Source organism: Calliopsis andreniformis, chromosome 3 (assembly GCF_051401765.1).
Source record: "Calliopsis andreniformis isolate RMS-2024a chromosome 3, iyCalAndr_principal, whole genome shotgun sequence".
Lineage (NCBI taxonomy): Eukaryota > Metazoa > Arthropoda > Insecta > Hymenoptera > Andrenidae > Calliopsis > Calliopsis andreniformis.
In genome coordinates this window covers 18,941,514-18,964,423 of record NC_135064.1, presented here as the reverse complement: position 1 = coordinate 18,964,423, position 22,910 = coordinate 18,941,514, and the positions used below count along the sequence as shown (strand labels likewise).

General features: G+C 42.0%; 5 protein-coding genes across 5 annotated transcripts; 2 read left to right on the top strand and 3 right to left on the bottom strand.

Moving 5' to 3' along the window:
* Positions 1-1,076: 1,076 nt before the first annotated feature.
* LOC143177324 (uncharacterized) lies at positions 1,077-5,622 on the bottom strand. Its single transcript, XM_076375196.1, has 9 exons — positions 5,502-5,622; positions 5,280-5,454; positions 5,146-5,232; positions 5,087-5,098; positions 5,024-5,034; positions 4,954-4,969; positions 4,756-4,909; positions 2,622-3,124; positions 1,077-1,275 (listed from the first exon to the last, which is right to left on the bottom strand). Exons 1-9 carry the CDS (start codon positions 5,620-5,622, stop codon positions 1,077-1,079), a joined length of 1,278 nt encoding a protein of 425 aa, XP_076231311.1.
* Positions 5,623-7,104: 1,482 nt separating this feature from the next.
* LOC143177323 (uncharacterized) lies at positions 7,105-8,119 on the bottom strand. The gene is made up of 2 exons (XM_076375195.1): positions 8,114-8,119; positions 7,105-8,079 (listed from the first exon to the last, which is right to left on the bottom strand). The coding sequence occupies exons 1-2, from the start codon at positions 8,117-8,119 to the stop codon at positions 7,105-7,107; spliced, it is 981 nt and encodes a 326-aa protein (XP_076231310.1).
* Positions 8,120-10,086: 1,967 nt separating this feature from the next.
* On the top strand, positions 10,087-12,614 carry LOC143177322 (uncharacterized). Its single transcript, XM_076375194.1, has 2 exons — positions 10,087-11,827; positions 12,128-12,614. The coding sequence occupies exons 1-2, from the start codon at positions 10,138-10,140 to the stop codon at positions 12,604-12,606; spliced, it is 2,169 nt and encodes a 722-aa protein (XP_076231309.1). The 5' UTR covers positions 10,087-10,137; the 3' UTR covers positions 12,607-12,614.
* A 798-nt stretch (positions 12,615-13,412) lies between these two features.
* Positions 13,413-14,144, bottom strand: LOC143177224 (uncharacterized). The gene has a single exon (XM_076375069.1). The coding sequence runs from the start codon at positions 14,142-14,144 to the stop codon at positions 13,413-13,415; it is 732 nt and encodes a 243-aa protein (XP_076231184.1).
* Positions 14,145-15,757: 1,613 nt separating this feature from the next.
* Positions 15,758-16,552, top strand: LOC143177321 (uncharacterized). The gene has a single exon (XM_076375193.1). It carries the CDS (start codon positions 15,758-15,760, stop codon positions 16,550-16,552), a length of 795 nt encoding a protein of 264 aa, XP_076231308.1.
* The last annotated feature ends 6,358 nt before the right edge of the window (positions 16,553-22,910 follow it).

The following is a 22,910-nucleotide window of genomic DNA, read 5'->3' as shown; positions in this document are numbered from 1 at the left end:
GGAAACCGATTTTACAGTTAGGGGTATTTCAACAACCTTTCACTAACACGCATTTATCGCTTAATTACGTTAATGAAAAACGTCTCTTAATACTCTTCCTCGAAAGCTTTCATTTGGCAACCGAAATTCGCAAACGGCTCGCGCTAACGTTGTAGCTCATTTTAAACGAGCGTACAGTACCCTTTTTCCCTGCGCCCTTCCCCTACCAAATCAAAGGCAATCTCATAAAACGACTGCGGTCGGATGGTTAAATTATAGCGGTGCGCCGTGTTTGTAGCCAGCGTTTCCGAATTCTGGCAATAACAGGCCGGTAATGGACGATCGAGCGTCCGTCTGAAATTGTTTTACAAATGAGTCAACTCGCCCCGCGATAGATCAATTCTGCCAGCAATTTGCCAGCCGCTTTTCACTCGGCCAGCGCAGTAAAAATGCGCGACGCGCGATTTATGCAACGCGGATCGGTTTCATTACACGTCGGAATCATCGACAGCAATTGTTTCCCTCAGGGTCTGAGCACAATAGCGCGCGATTCAGTGTGGCGGAGAAATTCGCCTCGATTCTGAATTGAATTCCAACATTTCTAATTTCGTGGCTAACGGATGTAGAACTAGGAAACTCGCGTTTGAGTAGAAACGAGGTTGCGAATAAAATTTCGAGAATTTCATTCGAGTGGTAGAATTTTCGTTGGTCGATGTTCGTGTGGTTCGATTGGATGCCCTGAATTCTCTGATGAGTGTAAAATTTCTTTATTTGACAGTGCACGCGGTGGGATTCAATATGGGTGACTGTAGACGCGTGGAAATCGACACAGGTTGCCCTAGATGGTTGGGAATTTGTTTTGGTGGTACCAAGGCACCCTGGAATTTCTGACGTCGAGCAGCAGAGGTCTGAGGGTTCCGAGATCTTCTGAAGATAGGAATCTCTAAGGTTAGATAAAGCACTACTGAGATATTTTTGTAATGGTGAAACTTCGATATTTCTAAACACTGATTTATTAATACATTAAAATTGCTTTATCCACTAATCGGATACAGTAGTAACTACATAAATATTAGAAGCATTTATGTCGCCTGAGATTAGATGTCCGTTTTCTTAGTGTTTCTATAAGGTAAAGTGAAGGTTTTGCTGTATGTTAGGTCATCGACAAACACTCGACACATCGTATGTGGTTCCTTGATGTTATGAAAGACGAGTTCGCAGTTCCTCACATATTGGCTGAATGGTATACTCCAAACTGACTGCCATCGGAAACCTTCGCATATCCTTGCGCAGTATCTGCACATCAGTGAACTTCATTACGCCCAGCGGTGCTTGGAAACGTCAGAAAATAATAAAACTTTGCAGTGCTAGTAAGAACGAGATCTGTTCGCGTGGCGAGAGAACTCGGAGGGTAATACGCGAGTAACTCTATCTTAAAAGAAGTCGAAGTAAAAGGGTCACACTTTTTACTGTCTGCACCTTGGAAGATTGAAAGTCATAAAACGCGGGAAACGTTCGCTGTAATGTCGAATCGGAACTAATCAGTGCTAGAATAACTTTACACTTTGAGATATTTCCTCTGTTCCGTTTCTTTGCAGGAAGTCCTCGATTACGGAAGCTGACGCTTGCACAGCGTTGAATTCTGCCGCGTGCTACCATTAATTTTTGCTGGTCTACTAATAGTTCCTCTACACTTAAAATTTATTAAATGCTCCAAGGAAAATGGCAAATATAAGGTGATTCGCGAATGCAGATCAATACTTGAAAAGGGGAGCCTAGAATAAATATACTGAAATAATTAAAAAACATCGCATGGACATATCTCCACGCTCTATAGATTTCCCTGAAGTATGGGCATGCGTTTATGAATTATTCTATATAATCCTCCTTCTGTAATTAATCTCTGGACTATATAAAGCAGAGTGGCCGCATGAATCCCCTCTTTGTGTATAGTGGAGGAAATTGGGAGGTGAGGAACGCAATAAGGGGTGTCCCATCGGTATGTACCCCGTGTATAAGTATTTGGACATTTCCACGTTATTGGAAATTCATGAAATATCTACACTTTTTTATTTATACTAACATTTATCAAATATTACGCTCCGTATTTCCGTCTATCCGTATTTCTAAGCTTTATATAATCAACTGAGATGAGGTTATAGCCAAAACTATAGCATAGAATTTTACTTGGTGTATTTTATATATTAGGTACAACAGTATGGAAGTGTCCAGATATTTATGCACAGTAGTTCAGGTTTAGACCCTAGTCCTGAGCGAGATTTTAGCAACACAATGCAATAGGACACTCGTTATTTCTTTTCCCACCTCCCAGTTTCTCTCACTGTTCTCAAAAAGGGAATTCGCGCGACAACCTTGATCTGAACCCACCCAAGACCCTCAAAAACAGTAACCTCTTACTTACAATCTCTGAAAACCAAACCACAATCGACTCTCGTACTACATAGCCATGCTCAACGAAAAAGAGCAACACCGCGAGAGTCCGATATTTCACTGCATAGACAGAGACACACAATGCTGCGTACTTCTTCTATCAAACGCAAAATCGGACTCTCGCCCTGTTGCCGTTTCTCGCTCAGCGTACCAGAGTCGTTTGTGACTAAACTAATCAAGATCCAACTCACACGCTGTTGCACTCTATGCAGAACAACTGAAAGCCACAATCACGCGCCAGGATCCAGCTCTCCTCAATCAGCCTCCTCGCGACCCCCATGCCTTGGTGGTCGCAGCTCACGGCGACGCAGCTCTGCTGGAAGATCCTGTCGACGCAGTAGCGCTCCCAGAGATTAGACTTCTCCACCACGTAGGCGTAGAACTCGATGACCTGTCTGACGCGTGGTGGCTCGCAGCATTTCGCGAATTGGTACAATCTCGCGCTTTCTGACGGTAGGGCGACAGCGTTGATGGCGGCGCCGATGATACAGTGATCGTTGTCCACGGCGATGATCGAGTATCCCTCCTTCAACTGCTCCTGCATCATTTGTTGGATGCAGAGAGGCGGCTCCGTGCCGCCTAGGCCTACGTTGACGACCGCTGGCTCGTGCTTGTAATACGCCTCGCACATGAACTCCACCACGTTCTCGTAATCGGGTGGAAGGACCAAACGCGTTGTGTAAGCTGGCCCATCCTGGAAGGTGGTCGATAAGAGATTTACAGGTGGGCCGTGGAGAAGCTAATAGAAATTTGTTTGCCCTCGCTCGGTGTTTTGAGCCGCTTAATCGGGATGATCTGATTAAGGCGCGTGAATGGCGCAGTAATTGGGTCGGCAGCATTGAAGCTTGGAAAAGATGCGCTGAATAGGATTAGGTGAGAAGTACTTTCTGAACGAGTTAACCCTTAGCTGGTTTGTACCAAACATCTATTTTAATACAATGTTTAGCTTTTGGAAAGTTGATTGTTTGGAAGTGCTACATTGCCCAGCCGACGTGGAGGCAGTAATAACGCGACGTTTGTTAGGTAAGGGTTACTATTTGGTAAAAATATCTGTGAAAGGCTTATTAAGGTGAATGAATTGGAGAGTTGTGAATTGATTGTATGTATAGTATGTATAGTAATTATTGTAGAATGTAATAATAGTGGTTCCACCATATCATAATAGTGCTACTGTTCTGACGATTAAAAGCTTGTATATGAAGTGTCTTTAGTATACGTTAAAATATTTCTAACAATTATTTTAAATCACAATTGGGAAAGTTGAAAATCCAAAGTTTTTTCACATCTCTTTTTTTGACATGCACAAGCTTCTCCGCCCCAAAATTGTAGTGTTAATTTGAAGGTGCTAATGTAAAGTGGGATAAGTTCCATTTAATATTTATCTGCACTACCATAAATATTTAATTGCAATCCGGAGATAGTTATTTCTGTAAATTATAGGAATCTAGAGCATGAAATATTTCCATCTACGAGTTCGGAATATCGTATTTGCCTGTACTAATTAATGTCACTTTGTATGATTATTTGGCTTGTACAGGTTTTATTTTCACACTGAACTTTCTATCGTTGGACACTGAAATAAATGGCAGAGGAATATGTGTGTGTAATCTTTTGGTATTAATTGGAGCCACCTCGTGTTAAAATGCTTTGGAATACGAGGCATTGGATATCAAAGGTTACATAGAGTGATTCTTTTTAGCTTCGTATTTGTTTATACTAATTGGCATCACGTATTTTATTACTGAAAGCAAAATATCCTTTCACTACAGATATGTGACACGTTGTACATCAAAGAGTTCACAAAATGGTTGTCTTTTTTATAATCTCCGGGAAACGCAAATATTCTTTTTTGCCCTGTTAAAGTGGGATTAAATTTCCAATGGAATATAATTGCGTTAGGTGGCCAGTTTTTGTTCGGAGATTAGCGAAAACGAAGCTTGCGAAAGAGTCGAGCACTTTATGTCTTTCGTTGTCGAGTCACATTTAAAACAAGGTCTTCGATATGGAATCGGGAAAGAAAAATTAGGATTATTTGAAGGAAAATTCGATCAAGATATTTATAAATTTCGGTTTCATATTTAATATTATGAAGAAAATCAGGAATTAGCGAGTGAAATACGAATTGCAATGACTTTATTCTCCAGAAATGAATTACTCATACAATAATTGTATTTTGCACAGTATCGCTAAATATATATATTTATTCAAATATAAATATGAATAGAATTTTGCAAGTTTATATAGGTTATCTTAACGTCCTCGAGATTTTCGCAAAACTGTTTTCAAATACAATTTAATGTATGCATAAGCACAAACTGAACTTACTGTACATTTTGATTGCAAATTTGTTCGTGTTACGTGAAAATTCGCTTTCCTTATTCCGATTCTGTGGGAACTCGAAGCTCGGTTGATGCATTTGACGGTGGAGCTGAGAAATGATTTCAATAAAGAGACAGTCATTCCGTTTCGTTTCGTCTTTCTTTTCGATAAAACCACATTTCCTTTTAATATATCACATTTTACAAATTACTTCTAGTTGCTTAATTGACAATTATGTAGATTATAGTAAGCAGACATACGTGGAGAACTTTACCCGTATCGAACCTGTATCTCGTTTCTTAATTCATTTATTCATTAATCTCGTTATGACTTCTACCATGTCTGACGTCTGTTGTATTATACTAACGAGGATCATTATTTGTCGAAAATTGTCACAGGATGCAATGAAGTAAATAATTAGTTTCACACAGTATACAAAAAATAAAAGTTTCGATCAGGAAACAAATGTGCAGATTTTGTTCTCTTTTTACAGTATTATTATACATTGTAAGGTAATATTTATTACGTACGTAAACGTAACTACGTGTATTACGTAGGCGTAGGTAATACGTAAACTGTATTTTACATATATTATTTTCTTACTCCTTGACATAAAATTGTCAAGGCTAGCAATTAATGAAACAAGATAAAGCATACATATTTGAACTCCAAAGTTCTTCACATCGTTGTTGAGAAACCTGTATCCTATATCGTTCACATTATATCAATTAAAATATACGTATATTAATAACGGTGTGTAACATTGCAGTTTAGTGCCACAATCTGAAACATCCGTTCTGAAATTAATTCGATAACCGTAGTTATTTTGACGAATTGTTTGCAGTGAAACAATTCGATAGTCAATATCTGCATCACTGTGGAACTTCTATATTATTTGGAATACTATGTATTGTTTAATATCTCGTTAAATTGTTCAGTATATTCAGTACCCTTTATCAATACTGTGGTATTTTAATTCTATAAAATATATTTAACATTAGCAATTCGGAATTAAAAAACATTATTTTAATCCCTATCAAATATATGACGTGTAACATTCTGTCTATTAGTACACCTGTCCAAACTATAAGTCCATGATTTTGAATAATTCATCAATATTTGTATTTATTTATATTTATATTGTCTGTCACGTTACATTCATTGGAAATGCTGTCAGATGTCGTACACTGACAATAATTTGGCACCGAGACAATTTTAATTAATTACTTCATTCGCCTGACAAACTTTCACAGGAACGTATGTAACATTATATGTAGACTTATTAGCCAATGTAGGACATCATGTAACACACTAAATCAGTATAAATATAAATGTGATGTACATTCATTCACAAACGTTAGTTAGTAAATAACATTGGTCATTTTTTTGATTGGTCTACTAATTTGACTCATAATTCTGTAAAATAATATTATTCATAGTTGCGTAACTATGACATCAGTATTAAAGTGCCAAAGATTATCATTAGTATTTTTACATATTTTTAAACTATATGTTAGAAATATTATACACTCACCAAATACTACAGCCATCGTCACCAATTTCCCAACGAAATCTGCTCAGACATGACTGTATCAACTACCATGTTTTATTTTGGTTTCCTTCGATACACCAAAATATTACAATTTATCAGCACAACAATGTCGAACATTATTAATGTCAATTAATCAAACCAGTCTCGGTTGCTGACAGGCGAAACATGGCCACCCACGCGGTGTACGGCGAATCATTGACTGTCGTGGCGTAAATAGAAAAGGGAGGGAAAAAAGGAAACAATAGCAGACTTGATGAACTACGAGGAAATATGGGAGCTGTACTCTGAATCCCCCGTCTCGCGTCGATTCGATGATACTCGAAACGAGGAATCCCTAGTTGCGATAGAAAGGTCTACAAAAAGAAAAAGCTAGTGAATGAAGCCAGCAAAAGATTGAAGCACAAATGATTTCCAGTAACATTCAGACGATTTTTCTTACGAGAAAAAGAAATTGCAATAATTAAGATGTCCATCTGTATTCTAGAATTTTCCATTTGCACAAAATAACTCTAATGAAACGTCAGAAAGAATGAATTACGAATCTGTATGAGAATCAACGTTTCAACGAACGAAATGTATAATTAATTAACAAACGAACCAAGTAACGCGTCACGCATAATTGATTTCAATCATATCATTATCGTATCGCGAATATCATCGAGTTCATCCATTCATGAAACTGTGCACGGCCGAATAAATTTGACTCAGGGAGTGAGCATAAATTACAAAACTAATTCTATTTATTTAAAAGACATTGTACACTTTACATTACTTCTGTGCACGCGTTACCGAGCAGATATTCATCACGCGTTTGTCTTGCCGAAGTGAAACCTTTTACCCTCGTCTCTACCACCCTGTTTCGCGAATCCCTGGAAGTTCTCGAAAAATCCGTCGTAACCGCGGCGAGCATCGTGACCCTTGGATTCACCCTCGACCTGGGACTTCCTCGCTACTCCTTCTTTGTGGAGTTCCGCCTCGTCGAAGCCCGAATCTCTGTCGTTGCCTTTCTTAAACGTGCCTTCGATGGCGACGTGCTTCTCCTTGTACCGTCCGTGTTTCTTCAAGTGTCCACCTTGATCGTCGTTGTCGTAGAAATCGTGGTCCCTGTTGTATTCATCCTTGTGATAGACATTGTGAAAACCAGCGGCCTTGCGATCCACGTTCCCGCTGCCTTTCTTCCTGTAACTAGCTCCCCTCTCCCTGGTAGCCTGTTCCTTTTCGTATCTCGAATTATTATCGCGATCAGAGTGCTTCCTTTTCTTCCCACCAGCCTCGGTGTACTCTGTTTTCTGCTTAGTCTTCAGCTGATCGCCTTTCTGTCCCTTCTCGAAGGATCCCACCCTCTGGCGTCCCGTCTTGCTCGATTCGATCTCCGACTCTTGACCCCTGGACTCTTCTTCGACACTCCTGCCTTCGCTGGATTTGCTCGAAGCTTTAGCTTTGGGGCTGGCCTTCAGAATCTGCGACTCCGCGTATTTTAATTCCATGTGATCGACTCCTGGAGACTTCACGCCCGTGTAATGAGCAGGCAGCAATTCAGCATCGGGTTCCAGGGGCAAGGGTCGCGTTGGAAGACGCCTGGGGTTCACGCGGGGCGACATTATGGGTATCAGCTTCCTCTCGTAGCCGTCGTCTCGCGAGAGGTCGTCTATTTCTGTGAAAGTGCTGTCAGCCCTTGCGTATGCCCACCCACAGTGGGCGCAGGACCAAAGAACCGCGCAGACAGTGTACCATCTATTCTTCGAGATCCTCATTTTATTTATTATGACACTGTTCGGCTACTCTTCGAGTCTAGAACGAAGTCTAGCCTGCCTGCATGCTGGCTAAGTTACGATGCGACAATAGCTGGGCTAACTGGACTGGCTCGCGCTTTCAGATGTACTGTAATCAATGCGCCATTGGTCCAGCTCTTTTATATGTCGACGCCGATCGCTCGGCCGACGCGGTCGCCTCTCTCGCTCGGATTCGACTGCAGAATGCATCTGAAAGGACAGACTCAGCCGATTGCCGCGATTTCGCGGTGGAATTTCCGCGACCTCAACGAGTCTCCAAGGCTCTACGTGCTTAGTCTTCCGTTCGATGCTTTCTGATGAAAGAGGGTGACCCTGGGAACCATGGGTGGTGGGGTTCAGATTTGGAAAGGGTTCGCGATAGGTTGTCTCCTTTATTCTTTTCTCTATTTAATAGTAGTAACTAACGAAACAATTCAGTAGGCTTAACAGAATATTATGACCAAGAATATTTGAGTTTTTCTTTTTGTATTTGCTTGAAGCTCAGTGTTACAAGATATTATAAGAACATTTATATTATCAGATGAAAATTTGCTAAGGAGCGTGTTTTTAACTACAATTTTTTATAAGCTTCTAATCTAAAAACACACGTTTTGAGAAGATTGTAACATCCTATTATAGGCTCCACCTTCTTTCCATATTTTTGATTTAGAGAACAGGTAGATTATTCCGCTTGAATGGGTCTCTCACGTTTGGGGACAGTGACTTACGTCTCATACGAATTTATACTCGAGAAATGTCATTACGTAACACAATTTCTTCTCCCGAGTGAACTTTCACGGCGAGTTGAATTGAATTAGATTCAATATATTTTCTGCGCTCGCCTATTCAACTATCACACGTTTTTGAAATCACCGCGAGAGCTTCCGTTTCATTTTGCGAGATCAATCAAGCAGCACTAGTCATGAGCAAATAATCGCTACTCGAATCGATGCTGGCATCCACTTCACGCTACCTATTGAGTTTGTGCAACTGGATTGTTCGTCAGCATGGTCTTGCGAGTAGTTAAAACTCGCCCACTTCGAATTGCATTTCACATTCCGTTTATGCTGCCCTGGAAAGTAGGTTGTCCTCGCAAAAACGGCTGATTACCTTAACTTTCAAATCACTTGGGCGATCGACTGTCGTTGCATAGGAAATAAGCCTGTTTCCATCCTGTATTGTTCGGTGTTTTGGAGAGTCTATGTCGAATGTTCGATGAAATTTTCGCTTCCTGCGTGCGTCTGTTTCAGAGTCCAAATTAAGCAGGTTAGTTTCCCTTGGTGGGTAGGGTTCTCACGGGGATTCTTTTAGAGTACGTCCTATTCCATACGGTAGTTTATGTCATAGCAGAAATGGGAAGACGTGGCTTGGGTGGAAAATGGTGTCACAAGTTTTATGAAATTGCTGTACGTACTGAGACGATGAAAAATTTCTATATCTTCAATCACTCTTCTGTTTTTTCTTTCAAGTCTATAATTTACACTACTTCCTCATTCTTTTAATTGTTCTTTCGATCCTTTCTACAATTCAACCTTTCTCTATTTTGTGTAATTATACCCTTATTTACAGACAACTGTTACTTTCCCCATTTTATTTGACTTTAATGTTACTACTTTTCATGGTACAAAATTCACTTTGGAAATAAATATGCGTGTGTACAAGCCGCGCTAAGTGGTCGTTATAAAAATTTTCTGCATAATTTATTGCAACTAAAACCACCCCAAAGTAGAGCTTCAGCTTTTGGTGACAATCAATTGCCACCGTGGATCTTCCAGTGCGTGTAACGCAAGATCGCGCCCAGGAGCGGGCAGCAAGTAGAATAGCGCCGTCAATAGCACGACGTACTTGAATCACGGAGCTCGAGCGTGGCACGTTTGGTTCCACTCTGAGTTCCCTTATTCACCCGTCGCAGCCTCGAGTCGCGTTCCTCGTGTGTGTATATAAAGCAATGCCGCCGATTGATAGACGCAACAGTGTGCCATTCCGGTTGAACGGCGAGAAATCACGGCAGACACCGCGGCAGCTGTAAAGAGACGTTAAGCGGGACACCTATACTCTGGTACCATGTCTTGGGAGATAGCGTTGATGTGCGTGGTGCTCTTGGTTTGCCCAAGCTACGCATCCTCGACGCGATTGCGACGTATGATCGAGATGGGGGCGGCGGATCAAGAGAGTTCGGCGACCACATACGTGTACACCAAGCAACAGGGTCTTCCGGTCTACTACCTGCAGTACACCAATCACGGAAGTGGACCGCACTACTATGCAGCAGACGGCGTGCAGTACGCTGCACCTGTTGCTCACGCTGTTCCCGAAACGGCGCCGATTCTGCTCCATTATACGACCGTAGAGGACGCTCCTGGGGCGGACAAGCTGAGCCACGATGGAGCTGGTGGTTATGGTGGCGAGCAGTTGGTCAAACACGCGTCCCCGATCGTAAAATCGGAGCCACGCGCGCCGTATTATGTTCATGAGACGTCTGGGGTGAAGGAACTGGGAGGTGGTACGCATAATGGTATCAGCGAGGGGTATGGTGGAGGAAAACTTGATGGAGGTTATGGTGAGGGGGATCATGGGGATGATGGAGAGAGTGGAGAGGATCAGGGTGGATTCGATGAGTCTGGCGGGAAAGGCGACTATGGCGGTGGTTATAGTTATGAGGCTAGCGAGGGATCGAATGGAGGATCTTATGGAGGAGCACATGGAGGATCTGTTGGAGGATCTCATGGTGGATCTCTTGGTGGAGCACATGGAGGATCTTATGGAGGAGCACATGGAGGATCTCTTGGAGGATCTCATGGTGGATCTCTTGGTGGAGCACATGGAGGATCCTACGGAGGAGCACATGGAGGATCTCTTGGTGGATCTCATGGTGGATCTCTTGGTGGAGCACATGGAGGATCTCTTGGTGGATCTCATGGTGGATCTCTTGGTGGAGCACATGGTGGATCTCTTGGTGGAGCACATGGAGGATCTCTTGGTGGATCTCATGGTGGATCTCTTGGTGGATCTCATGGTGGATCCCTTGGTGGAGCACATGGAGGATCTCTTGGTGGATCTCATGGTGGATCTCTTGGTGGAGCACATGGAGAATCTCTTGGTGGATCTCATGGTGGATCTCTTGGTGGAGCACATGGAGGATCTCTCGGTGGATCACATGGAGGATCTCTTGGTGGAGCACATGGAGGATCTCTCGGTGGATCACATGGAGGATCTCTTGCTGGGTCTCATGGTGGATCTCTTGAGGGAGCACATGGAGGATCTCTTGCTGGGTCTCATGGTGGATCTCTTGAGGGAGCACATGGAGGATCTCTTGTTGGATCCCATGGAGGGTCTTACAGTGGATACCATGGAGGATCTACCGGTGGATCTTATAGTGGGTCCCATGGTGGATCTCACAGTCAATCCCATGGAGGTTCTAGTGGTGGATCTCATGGTGGATCTCATGGTGGATCACATGGAGGATCTAGTGGTGGATCTCATGGTGGATCTCATGGTGGATCACATGGAGGATCTAGTGGTGGATCTTATGGGGGATCGCATGGGGGATCACATGGAGGATCTAGTGGTGGATCTTATGGGGGATCGCATGGGGGATCTCATGGCGATGATTCTTCTTACGAGGCTGGTGGTGGAGAAAAACACGAGGACAAACAGTACTCCGAGCATGGCGAAAAGGGGGACAAGGGACACAACAGCTATGAAAAACATAGCAAAGGTGAAGATGGATCGCATGACGATGAGGACAGACGAGGTAAAACTAATGAATTGTTTAGGGAGAAAAGGAGAAATATGAAGAAGTTTACGACAAATGGTTTCTTCAAATGTATCAATTAATCTCACACAATTTAGATGGATTTACAATAATTTAAAGTTGAAATAGCCATAAGATTAATTAAATATAAAAATTTAGAAAATAAACTACTTGAAGAGGATCCAACACTTTCGACTAAACTTTCTTTAATGTATGAACTGTCAGGTCTAGCTGTAATTTTCTCGATTCTCGAAATTTGATTACGATATTCCAATGATTCAATTGATGAAAAATTTTCAGGGTATTACAACAACGAAGGTGGTCACAAAAAGGGACACGACGACGAATCAGAAAATCACAGTTCCCACAGAGAAGCAGAGAAGAGTGGAGAGGGCAGCGATTACGGTCATTCGTCGAACTACAAGAAAGGCCAGAAAACTAACGGTTTCCACAATGTCTATCACAAAGACGACTACAAGAAGGAGACAGACTTCTACGACGACGATCACGAGAAGGGTTACTTCGACAAATTCGAGGAATTCGATAAAGGCTACAAAGCAGCCGAAGGTGGCTCCAAAAAAGGCGACCATTACTCTTCTGGGCACGATCACGAGGACAGCGGAAAGAAGGGACACTATGATAAGGGACATCGTCAGAGTCAGGATCAAGGACATACGGCTGAAGATGGCGGGGAGTCGCATTATGAAGATCACGAGGATTATGGGAGTAGAAAAGGCTCAAAATCGAATCAAGAGCATAAATATCATAAAGATTCGTGAAACTATAAGTTCCTTTTATTGTTGGTTTATTTATGTTATAATGTATGATAATAAAAAAATGATACTTTTATAAAACTAATCTTCTCATATGGAGTGTCGTTTATTTATATGGTGTTAAGACTTTTTTATGAATTATGTTCGGAAGAGAGATTAAGTGTTCTACTAGTTGCCATTTGCAGAAATTTAATTTGACTATTTTAGAGTATAGAATTTCGACTATTGCTATGGCGACAGTCTTGTTGCTTAAACCAATAACGTAACTTCTAGAAAGTGTTATTGACCTAATTTCTTGGTTGCAACTAGCCTAGTGTAGCGTGTCCAATGTAAAAACCTGCGGCCATTGAACTGTTACAAGAATAACCATTGATGGACAAGCTGTTAATTGCTCGAACTCTGTTGACGTGTTGTTAAAATGAAATTTTTCATACAATCTTCGAATTTTAAGTTCTTTTCACATTCAGTATAATTTTATAGAAATTCTTTGACTCCTAAAAAAGAACTACAGTAAAAAATCCATTTTCAATCCGTCGTTGACGGAAATAGTATTATACTTTCGGTACCTAACTTTGAGACAATAATTGGCAAACATTATCTTTTTAAAACCTCGCTTCTTGGTAGATACTAATATAGAATAATGCTACACAGTACTATAACACCTTACAATCTACTCAACAACCAGAAAAAGTTACAAAAAGCACAAAAATTTATTCCAAAATGAATCTTAAGTACATTTATTCAAATCAGATACAAAGACCAACATAACACGGTGCAAACATAACAATCAACGAGGACCAATTAGAGACCAATTAATGTCCCTTCTTAAATCCCCACGATTTGTGGTCATCGTGTCCTCCCTTCTTGCCATGGTGAGAATGATGATGATGATGCTCATCATGTCCACCGTCGCTCTTATATCCCTTATGATCATGGTGATGGTGTCCCTTCTCATAATGTCCCTTCTTCCCATAATGATCCTCATGATCATCGTGCTCATGATGTCCCTTCTTGAAGTGACCACCTTTCTTGTGCCCATGCTCATGATGATGACCACCGTGATCTTCGTGGTGACCAGAGTCGTGATGCTCGTCGAAGAACTCGTTGTCCTTCTTAAACTCATCTACCTTGTGCACCTCATGGTGTCCCTTCGTGCTGTGTCCTTTCCCATAGTGACCCTCCTCGTTGAACTTGTGCCCCTTCTCCCCCTTCTCGCCCTTGTGGTGCTCCGAGTAATAGCCATCATCGTGGTGATGCTTCTTCTTGTGGCCTTCGTCCTCCTCGTAGTACCCCTTGTGCTCGTCCTTGTCGTGGTGGCCTTTCTCACCCTTCTCGTGATGGTGCGAGGATTTGTACCCCTTATCGCCCTTTTCACCGTGTTTGTGATGATGATCGGACTGGTGCTCCCCACCGTCGCCCTCTTCGTGGTGGTGATGCGTTGCTGCGGTCGCTAGATCATCGTACTCCTTGCCGATCTCACGAGCAGTGGCCACGTACTGGCAGAACACCGAGGCACAGAGCAGAAAAACCGCGAGGCGAGACATCACGGCGATCTGACCGCTGGAATTCGAAAATGGAGTGGTAGGCGAAACGCTCGACTCCGTCGCTGCGTTCGATATGATTAATCCGGTCACCACGCTCGGATTATATATCGAACGGGGAATAATCGATATTAAGGAAGCAACAGCTCTTTCCTGGCTCCTTAGCGCGACTAACAGTTGCGAAAGTGACGTCTCCTTAACCCGCTTCAGGCTCGCAATTCCGTTCGATTTCAGCCAGCCCGACGCCGTCAATCGAGACCGTTATGCAACTCGATCGAAATCGCGCTGTCTCTTGCTGAAACTGGTAAACAATGTTCCGTTCCTGCGCGCTTTTTGCGCCATTGTGCGTTGTTACGCAATCACTCGGCCAATTTCGACAGGGGGCCTCGATGGGAACATTTTCCATCGAGCTTTTTGGATACGAGTTTAACCATGGACGAAGCGAATTTTATTTACAATTCTGCTCGATGTTACTCTGTTCGAAATCCACGGTGTCGAGTTTCATTGGAATTATTTTTCATCGAATTATTTCCATACAGAGACAGCCACTAATATTTTTACATGTTTGATCATATTGCAATGTTCAATCGTGAAATACAGAAACACAGTTCGCCTTTTTTTCTGCAGTCGGAAACGATCATTATCAAGTGACCATCGATCTCATTGTGACGCGGGAGAAAATAGGTAGCTGTATTTATTGATTACGCTTTATGCAATTCGTCGATACCATTGGTCCCCTTTTCTAACAGTGAACGTATCCATCGCGTATGTAACTATGTTGCACCTCGAAATGCGTATAATAGATCGTGAAATCCTTTCGAATCTTCGAATCGACGTTAGACGCAGCATCGTCCATAGAAATCTCTTATAAAAATAGAGCTCGTCAAGGTTTAATTAAGAACGAAAGCGAGAAATTGTCGCGCGGTTGCGCAAAGAAATTCGGTGAACGGTGAAAACGCTATTTCCACCTTATAGACCGCCATTTGTTTTGTAACGCGCGTTACAGCGTGCTACGACGGCTGCAAATTGATTGGCTTTTTATCGGGGGCTCGAGTTAGCGATGCTTGATCTGTCGCAGTACTTTCCACGACTCGCGCAAGATAATTTGGTTCACAGTTAATTGCTCGTGGCGGGGAAAAACGAGCTTTTATCCCTGTGGCTGCGGGGAAGCATGCGTGACTCTTGGGACGCGTGGCTGATAAAGTGACAGAGTTCCATGGTAGGAAGTACGCAGGGTTGCCGCAGAAATTCCTGTTTTCCCACTTGGGAGAAGTGGGGAAGGTAGTACGCTGGATTTATGGGACTTCCTTTGCTTTTTTTGCCACACTTTTTGAGGTATCACCGTCTCCTACTTCTCTCGAATGGGAAAAAGGGAATTTCTCTGGCAGCCACGGGGGAATGTCTGTGTTCTAAGAAACAGCAACCTTCGTGGCGCGATATGGGCCAGGAGCTAGTGATGTTTACGAAATAAGAATCCCCCGTGTTCTAGGAGCGAGCAGCCGCAAAGGAACGAAAGCGGTTACGTATAAAACGGCCACTATGACGCCAGGTATATAAGGTTTGCGTTAAAGCGACGTGATCAGTCGATAGCACCGGTTGGTCCACAAAGTACCAGCATGGCGAGAAATTTGTGGTTCCCCCTCGGCCTGGCCGTGATCTGCGCGCTCCTGTCCGTGTCCACGGCCAGGGAGCTGAGGGCCAAGAGGGACCTCGAGATGGCTGCTAGCCATCATGGTCACCACCACGAGGATGGTGGCGGTCACGATCACCATGGCTACCATCACGACGAGCACGGTGAGAAGGGAGACAAAGGGTACAAGAGTCACCATCACCATGACAAAGGTGACGATGGCCATTATGGAAAGGAGCACGACGAAGGCCACCACGAGGAGCACGGAGGACACAAGAAGGGACACCATGACGAGCACGAAGAATATGGGGACCACCATGAGCACGAGCATGGTCACAAGGGCGAGAAGTTTGGGCACAAGAAGGGACACAAGAAGGGTGAAAAGACTCATGGGTACCACCACAAGGCTCATAAGGATGAGTACCATAAGGAACATAAGTTCTATGATGATTACCACAAAGGTGGACATCATGAGAAGCATGGAAATCATTATGGGCACCACGAAAACAAGGATGGACACCACAAGAAGGGTGGACATCATCACTCGGGACATCATGAGGATCATCACGGAAAGAAGGGCCACTTCGACAAGGGACATCATGATGAGGATCATAAGGGCTTCTATGGCAAACATGGACACGATGAGCATCATTCTCACCATGAAGATTATGGACACAAGGATGAACACCATGGGGGAAAGAAGCATGGGTACTCCAGTGGCGATGGCGGTCATGGTGGCAGTGGCGGTGGCGGTGGCGGTGGTGGACATTATCACCACTGAATGATTTGAACGATGCGATGAAATTTTATTTTATTTGTTGTCTTATTTGTTTTTGTACTTCGTCGTTGATTAATTTTAGACACTACCATTGAAGCTCTCGTCTTGTACGATAATCTTGTTTTCACGATTAAAGTGTCACGAACGACTAAATCCTGTCAGATTTGTTGCAATCTACCTCCTCCAGCTGTTATCCCTGCGCAAACGTCTACCATTGACTTTTGAAAGCGATGATCAAAATAACTGCACGGTTTCATGCTGGGCGTTTTATTATGATATTGTTTTATGGAATTATATTTGGGAAATGATTGTTATTGGGATTCTGCTGATGACAGACTTTTTGATACAAATTTGATTTTAAATTTGGTTAAGCGCCGGTTAATTTTAACGTCCGATTTCTGCTGATTTAAAAATACCTATTAACGATACAGAGACTGCGTCACGTGGAAAAATATTTAAAAATTACCAAACGTCGGTGTAAAATTATATTATTTCGATAATAAACAAGGTTGACAGAGATATTGTTTCAAAGTATTTTATGGTACTGAAATGATTAAACAGAGAATTTTTTAATGATGTTGGGTATTTTTATATTACGTTTCGATGCAATTAAATAATTGCCACACAGGCGTTTGTGAAGCAGAAATGTTTTATAATACAGTTACGAAAAATTAAATTTCAATTATAAAGTTAAGAAATACTTTTATAAATTTAAAAGATTTTTTTTGTTATTCCACAATTCTGTTTCGTAACATAATTTTAAATTAATAGGAAATAATTGAAAATTAGGATGGTAGGAAATGAAATAATAAGTGGTTACTGTATTGTAAGTTCTATATTAGTCATTTTGCAGAATTTTCTGGCTTCTATGTATTGTATTATGAATAGAATGAATAAGGATTAACAAGATCTATGGTTCATCGTATAGGCAACTACGTTCTCTTCTACTGAATAGTCTACTTTACCAGAAGTTATTGCTACTTACTTATCTATTGGTACTAGGTACTATTAATAGATATTATTAAAAATAACTAAAAATATATCCATATACTGTATTTCATATAGAGCAACAAGCAATCAAATTAAATCAAGCCGACTCAAAATTGCAAATTTATTTTACCGACACAATCACTGTATCTGAAAAAGCGATTAATTATTCGAAATCACAGAACTATTATTCCCCTTATATCACACTGTTGTACTATCTCTTATCATCCACCTCCAACCTTTATCTAGACTCAATTTCTCAAACAGAAGATTCAATTGACATTTTATGGAAGTAAAAGCCGTGGTTGATGCGACCAGCGGTTCAGCTACTGTCCTCCAGTGATCGATTGATTTTGCCCCGACTATGCCCAGACCAAGTCGAAGCACAAACTCTCTACTTTTCTTCATTTCCCATGGCATTTTTCTCTCGTCGATCGCTTGCCAAACGCGAAGCAGCAAAGAATCCGTGACGAAGCACAGAAACCTCAATGATGTTGCACAATTCAAATTATATAATTTTTCGCGTTGAAAGGGAACGTGCTTGCAAAAACACTCGTATCGACGATATCGCGTTAAATCCGGTAACACGTAGCAAATGTATTCTCCACCGTGCCACGGGGCAGCAAATCGTCGGCTCTCTCCCTTCACAGACGTTCCTAAAGCATTAGCAACGTTCTGCACGTTTTTCCTAACGGAGTCGACCGGCGATGCATAGAGGTACCACAGGTGAAAGACATATAAAAGTTAGATCTTCGCATATTCGGACCATATTGGCTGGAGCAGCCATCACGTTTGTAGCAATATCGGAGAAACCACCATTCTAAAAGAATATTCGCGAGATACTGCGAATGCACCTCAGTATTTCACAGGTAAATATAATGCTGTGTGCTTTTGACTGTTCTCAAATCAGAAATGACTCAAATTTGATCAGAATACCAACTTCAAATTTTCTATTTTCATACCTTACACTCTCATTAAGTTCCACAAATGTGCCAATAGAAAATTATTTTTCTAGGAAGTGTTCCTTTTTTTTAATGTGGCTTTGATATTTATGCAACAGGAAAAATGTAACACACTTATTATTTAAAGAAAAAAGTATTCAGTACTCTCAGAAAAGTTTTTACTCGAAGCCACTAACTTAATTTAAAATATTACGTTTAAGTAACTGAATCAAAAACAAGTAACAATTTAAAAAATCTGTAAACAAGCTGTCGCGAAAGGTAACCGATAATCGATAAGGAAATACTTTTCCCATCGGCAGATCGGTATCACCCAATCTCAGGTCCACGCTTGCGCCTCTAGGAGGTAGGAACTCAGCCAGCCAGAGAGTTAAAGGAAACCGATATGTTTGTCGTACGTGGAATTTTGCCGCTGATGATACTTCTGGCGATTGTGGCGCGGGCCAGCTTCGCGACGAGCATAAATTACGAGGACCTGGATACGGCAGCCACGTCTCATCATTACGAAGAGGGTGGCGGTGGTGATAGTCACGCCAGTCACGAAGACAAACAAGGCGATCGTGGCGATAAAGGGTACAAAAACTACCACGAGTCTCAGGAGGGTAGCAGAGGTCACCACGACAAAGACAGAAATACTGGATCGTACAGCGAGGATGGCGGCGAGAGGAAGGATCACCATCACGATGATGGTTACTATGATGAGCATCATTCGGGGGAGAAGGGTGAAAAGGGTGAGAGTTTCCAGGACAAAGGTCACTACGGCAAAGGGCATAGTACCAAAGGTCGCCACGAGGTAAAGAGGTTGGACGAGTTCGAGAAACACAAGGAGTTCCACGACGAGGATTATGATTCTGGATTCGAGGAACAGGATGGAGGATATCACCGTAATCATGAAGCCAACAAAGGTGGGCACTATAAGCATGGACACCGTGATTTCGATGAGCATGCTGGAGACTATGGTAAGAGAGGTCACTATGAGAAGGGTTACCACCATAACGACCACAAGGGATACAGGAACGAGGACGGCCACGATGATCATTATCGTAACGATTATCGTCATGGGAAGGAAGCTTCTTCTGATGATGGTCGGAAGTGGAGCTACAAGAAAGGTCATTAGTCGTCGTTCCCTTTCCTCGTTGCTTCAAGCGTTTATGGAATTCAATAACATTTTCTGAATAGAAATATGTGTTTTATTATCTGTTTTGTATTTCCTCTGTTCACATTTGGATGTGGATTGTTGATAATAAAGTTAAAGATAATTAAATGGGGACATTCATTATGGAACTGCTACCTCGACGTCGACGAATAAAATTAACCCAATGGAAACCGTTCTCTGAGTGGATGTGCAGTAAAATTACGTTATCGAGCGATGCTGACTTTATATTATATGCTTTGTGTTGTTAATACACTAGGTAGTGCATTATTGTTCAAAGTGGTCTGTAATACGCGGTAAATTTCGTATGAAAAGCGGTCAGAAATCGCGTTGCTTGCCTGCTATAAATTCCTCCACTTATTAATAAATTCCCCTGTCCATTCGCACATCGAACAGTATTAATCATTTTGATGAATGAAACATGTCATAGTCCGTATCGTTCGTATTCGCGAAATCATTAATCCATGATTTATCTAATTCTTGGAGACATTATGTTCACATCGTTTATCAGAGGGAGAACGACTGGTTTGTTCATATACATTCATTCGATAAAAATATTTATTTATAAATCACAGTTGAATACTCTGTACAAAACCGATAACTAACGATGAGTTTCGATTTATTTTCACACACGATGAATTCGTAGGTACATATTACATTCACGCGAAGAGCATCACAAATTTCGGTATTGTTTGATAAAACTCGAAAGAGAGAGAGAGAGAGAGAGAGAGAGAAAATAAGTAGGAAAAAAACAAAATATACGTTGTTGTGTAGGCTATTTTTGTAAGTTGCAACGGGTCATAATATTATACATATTTTTCCCTTTGCTTGACAAAGAACCAAGCGTACACATATGAGTCTCTCTTGACTCCTTTGAAGTCTGCAATTGCATACACACGTTCTGTTCTCGTGAAAATATCTACGTGCGCGGTGTTTCAGAATTATTGATATAAATGTCTTCACAAATCTTTACAAATCTTCTTGTATGTACAATATCTTCTTTGAGATCCTAAAAGAGTTTAATTTAGATTCCAGAGACTATTGAAATTGGTGCTGAAATGATTCTTTACTTCACTTAATTGATATCTCGTTCAATATTGATGTTAAAAATTTGACGAAGTTATGTATCCTAATTATGCAGATCCCCCGCATAAAGTTATGAAAGTATCTAGTTTCATCGCCTGTTCAGGTTCTCATTTCATCAAAACTAGATCAAAGTGAAGGAGAAGCCCACCCCCTAAAGAAACTCTACACATCTGATTAGGTAACCATCAGCAAGAAAAATTTCCCTCACAGCGCATAACTTCTTCCAAATTAACTACCTTCCTCCATCCTCGTCAATTCAAAATATTTCCACAAATCGTACCCCATAAGATTATCACAAGTAATTCCAAATTTTAATTTTACTCTGTAGAAAATCCGTAACACACTTTCTATTCCAAAATATATACCAATTTCTCAAAAAATGATAGCCATCACAGCTGTTGCGACAATTAACCAATTTCGCAAATTGAAATTTTCGTTTCACCATTTTCAAAAATATTCTATTCTCCACCTGTGACAGTTCTCGTAGGAGGGCGTGAAATAACAAATATCGAGACGCGTGTATTCACTCGCAGAAACCACTGGCGTCCTCCTCTTTCACACCCATTATATCCGCGTGTCTTTCTTTTTTCCCCCATTTTCTTCTCGTACGCGCGGCGTTTTCGCTTTATCGCCGCGCGTGTGCACCCCAAACGCAGGTGTGTGCGCGGTCAGAGGGAGAAGCGGGCGACGAGGATGGGAACAGTCGCGGGTTTGCAGGGCATTCAGCGTGCCGCTGGTTTGATTAATGATTCCGCCCTCTGCAAATGAAATTGCCGTGGCCATTTGTGGGTCTATCTAGACTGGATTCCGGCGCGCTGGACACGGATTAACGGAGCTTTATGCGCTTTCTTTTCGGTTTCGCGCGGGGGATGTTGCAGCCAGTCGCGATCACGGCTGCCCATTCTCGGCCGGAGATTGCGTACAAGCGAGCGGATCTACTTGAAATTCTCTGGCGTGTGACAATTTCACCGTGGCCCTTCCTCCACCGCCGACCCGTCGCCTAATACCCTGCCCCATTGTTCCATTTCGTGACGCACGTACGTGTGGCTGGCTTAATTAATCTAATTGGAGTGGCCGCGCGACTGGCGAGAGAAAAGAAGGAGCACGGGGCTGGTGGCTGCGCGGTGCAAGAAGCATACACGTGCACAGCGGCGTGGTAAAGGGCCGAGGCGCATCCAATGCTTCCACCACCTTTCATCGATCCACGCGATCATCCTTCTGCCCTTTGGGCAAATTAATGAGAACACTCGGGCTAGCGAGGCGCGGGTGGCGTACGAAGAGGCTGTCGCTCTGAACAATGGAAAGAATTAACCGATTTCTCAGCGTTATTGGGCTTCCTCTGCTTCTGCGGGGTATGATGTGAGTTGGCGATTAATGAATGTGATTAGAATTCTTAAGTGGGTTATTTTCGGGGATTGTAATTAAGGGGTAAAGGATCATTTGAGGGGCGTGATTCTGTGAATATATCTGTGGTTGTACGGCGAAATGATCTAAGTCACATGTTTTTCTTTCGAGATTATTGGCGTTTAATGTTTTCAACTACGATACTATTTTATGGACTTCTGTCTTCTTGATCGCTTATTTCCATATGAAAAAGACACTTTTAATATTCTTTCTTCTTTCTGCAAATATAAATTCTATATTCTAGATCTCAATTGAGGTCTTAACTTAAATTTTTTAGAAATGTGACGTAGGTCGCTTATCGTCACTTATCGTCGAAGATAATGCAAGCTTAAGTGATCTTGAATTTAACGTTCCTAATGAAACTGTATTTATTAGTAAAAATATAGACAAAACGATAAGTTATCGATACCTAATTCATAAAATAGACTTAGAATAACTCTGAAGTAGCGTAGCTCCGGAAAGAACGCGAATTCAACAGATTTTCAATGTAACAAGGGCCGTTTTTTCTTTCTTGGCATGGAAAAGCATTGTTGTCAGTGACCTGGAAAGAAGGAAGTGGGTGAATCCGATCGCTTTCTTTCCCACTTAACAGACTGCAATAGGACCGTGCAATCGAACTGTGGCACTTGGGTAATTTATCTCTCCCTTTGGCCAACAAAGATGTTGCTGTTGCGCAATTGCTACATTTAATTTCAGACGACCGACATCGTTCGTCTTTTCTTGTTGGAACTGCTACTCCGGAGAACTTGTTCATCACTGCGTGAGAACCGAG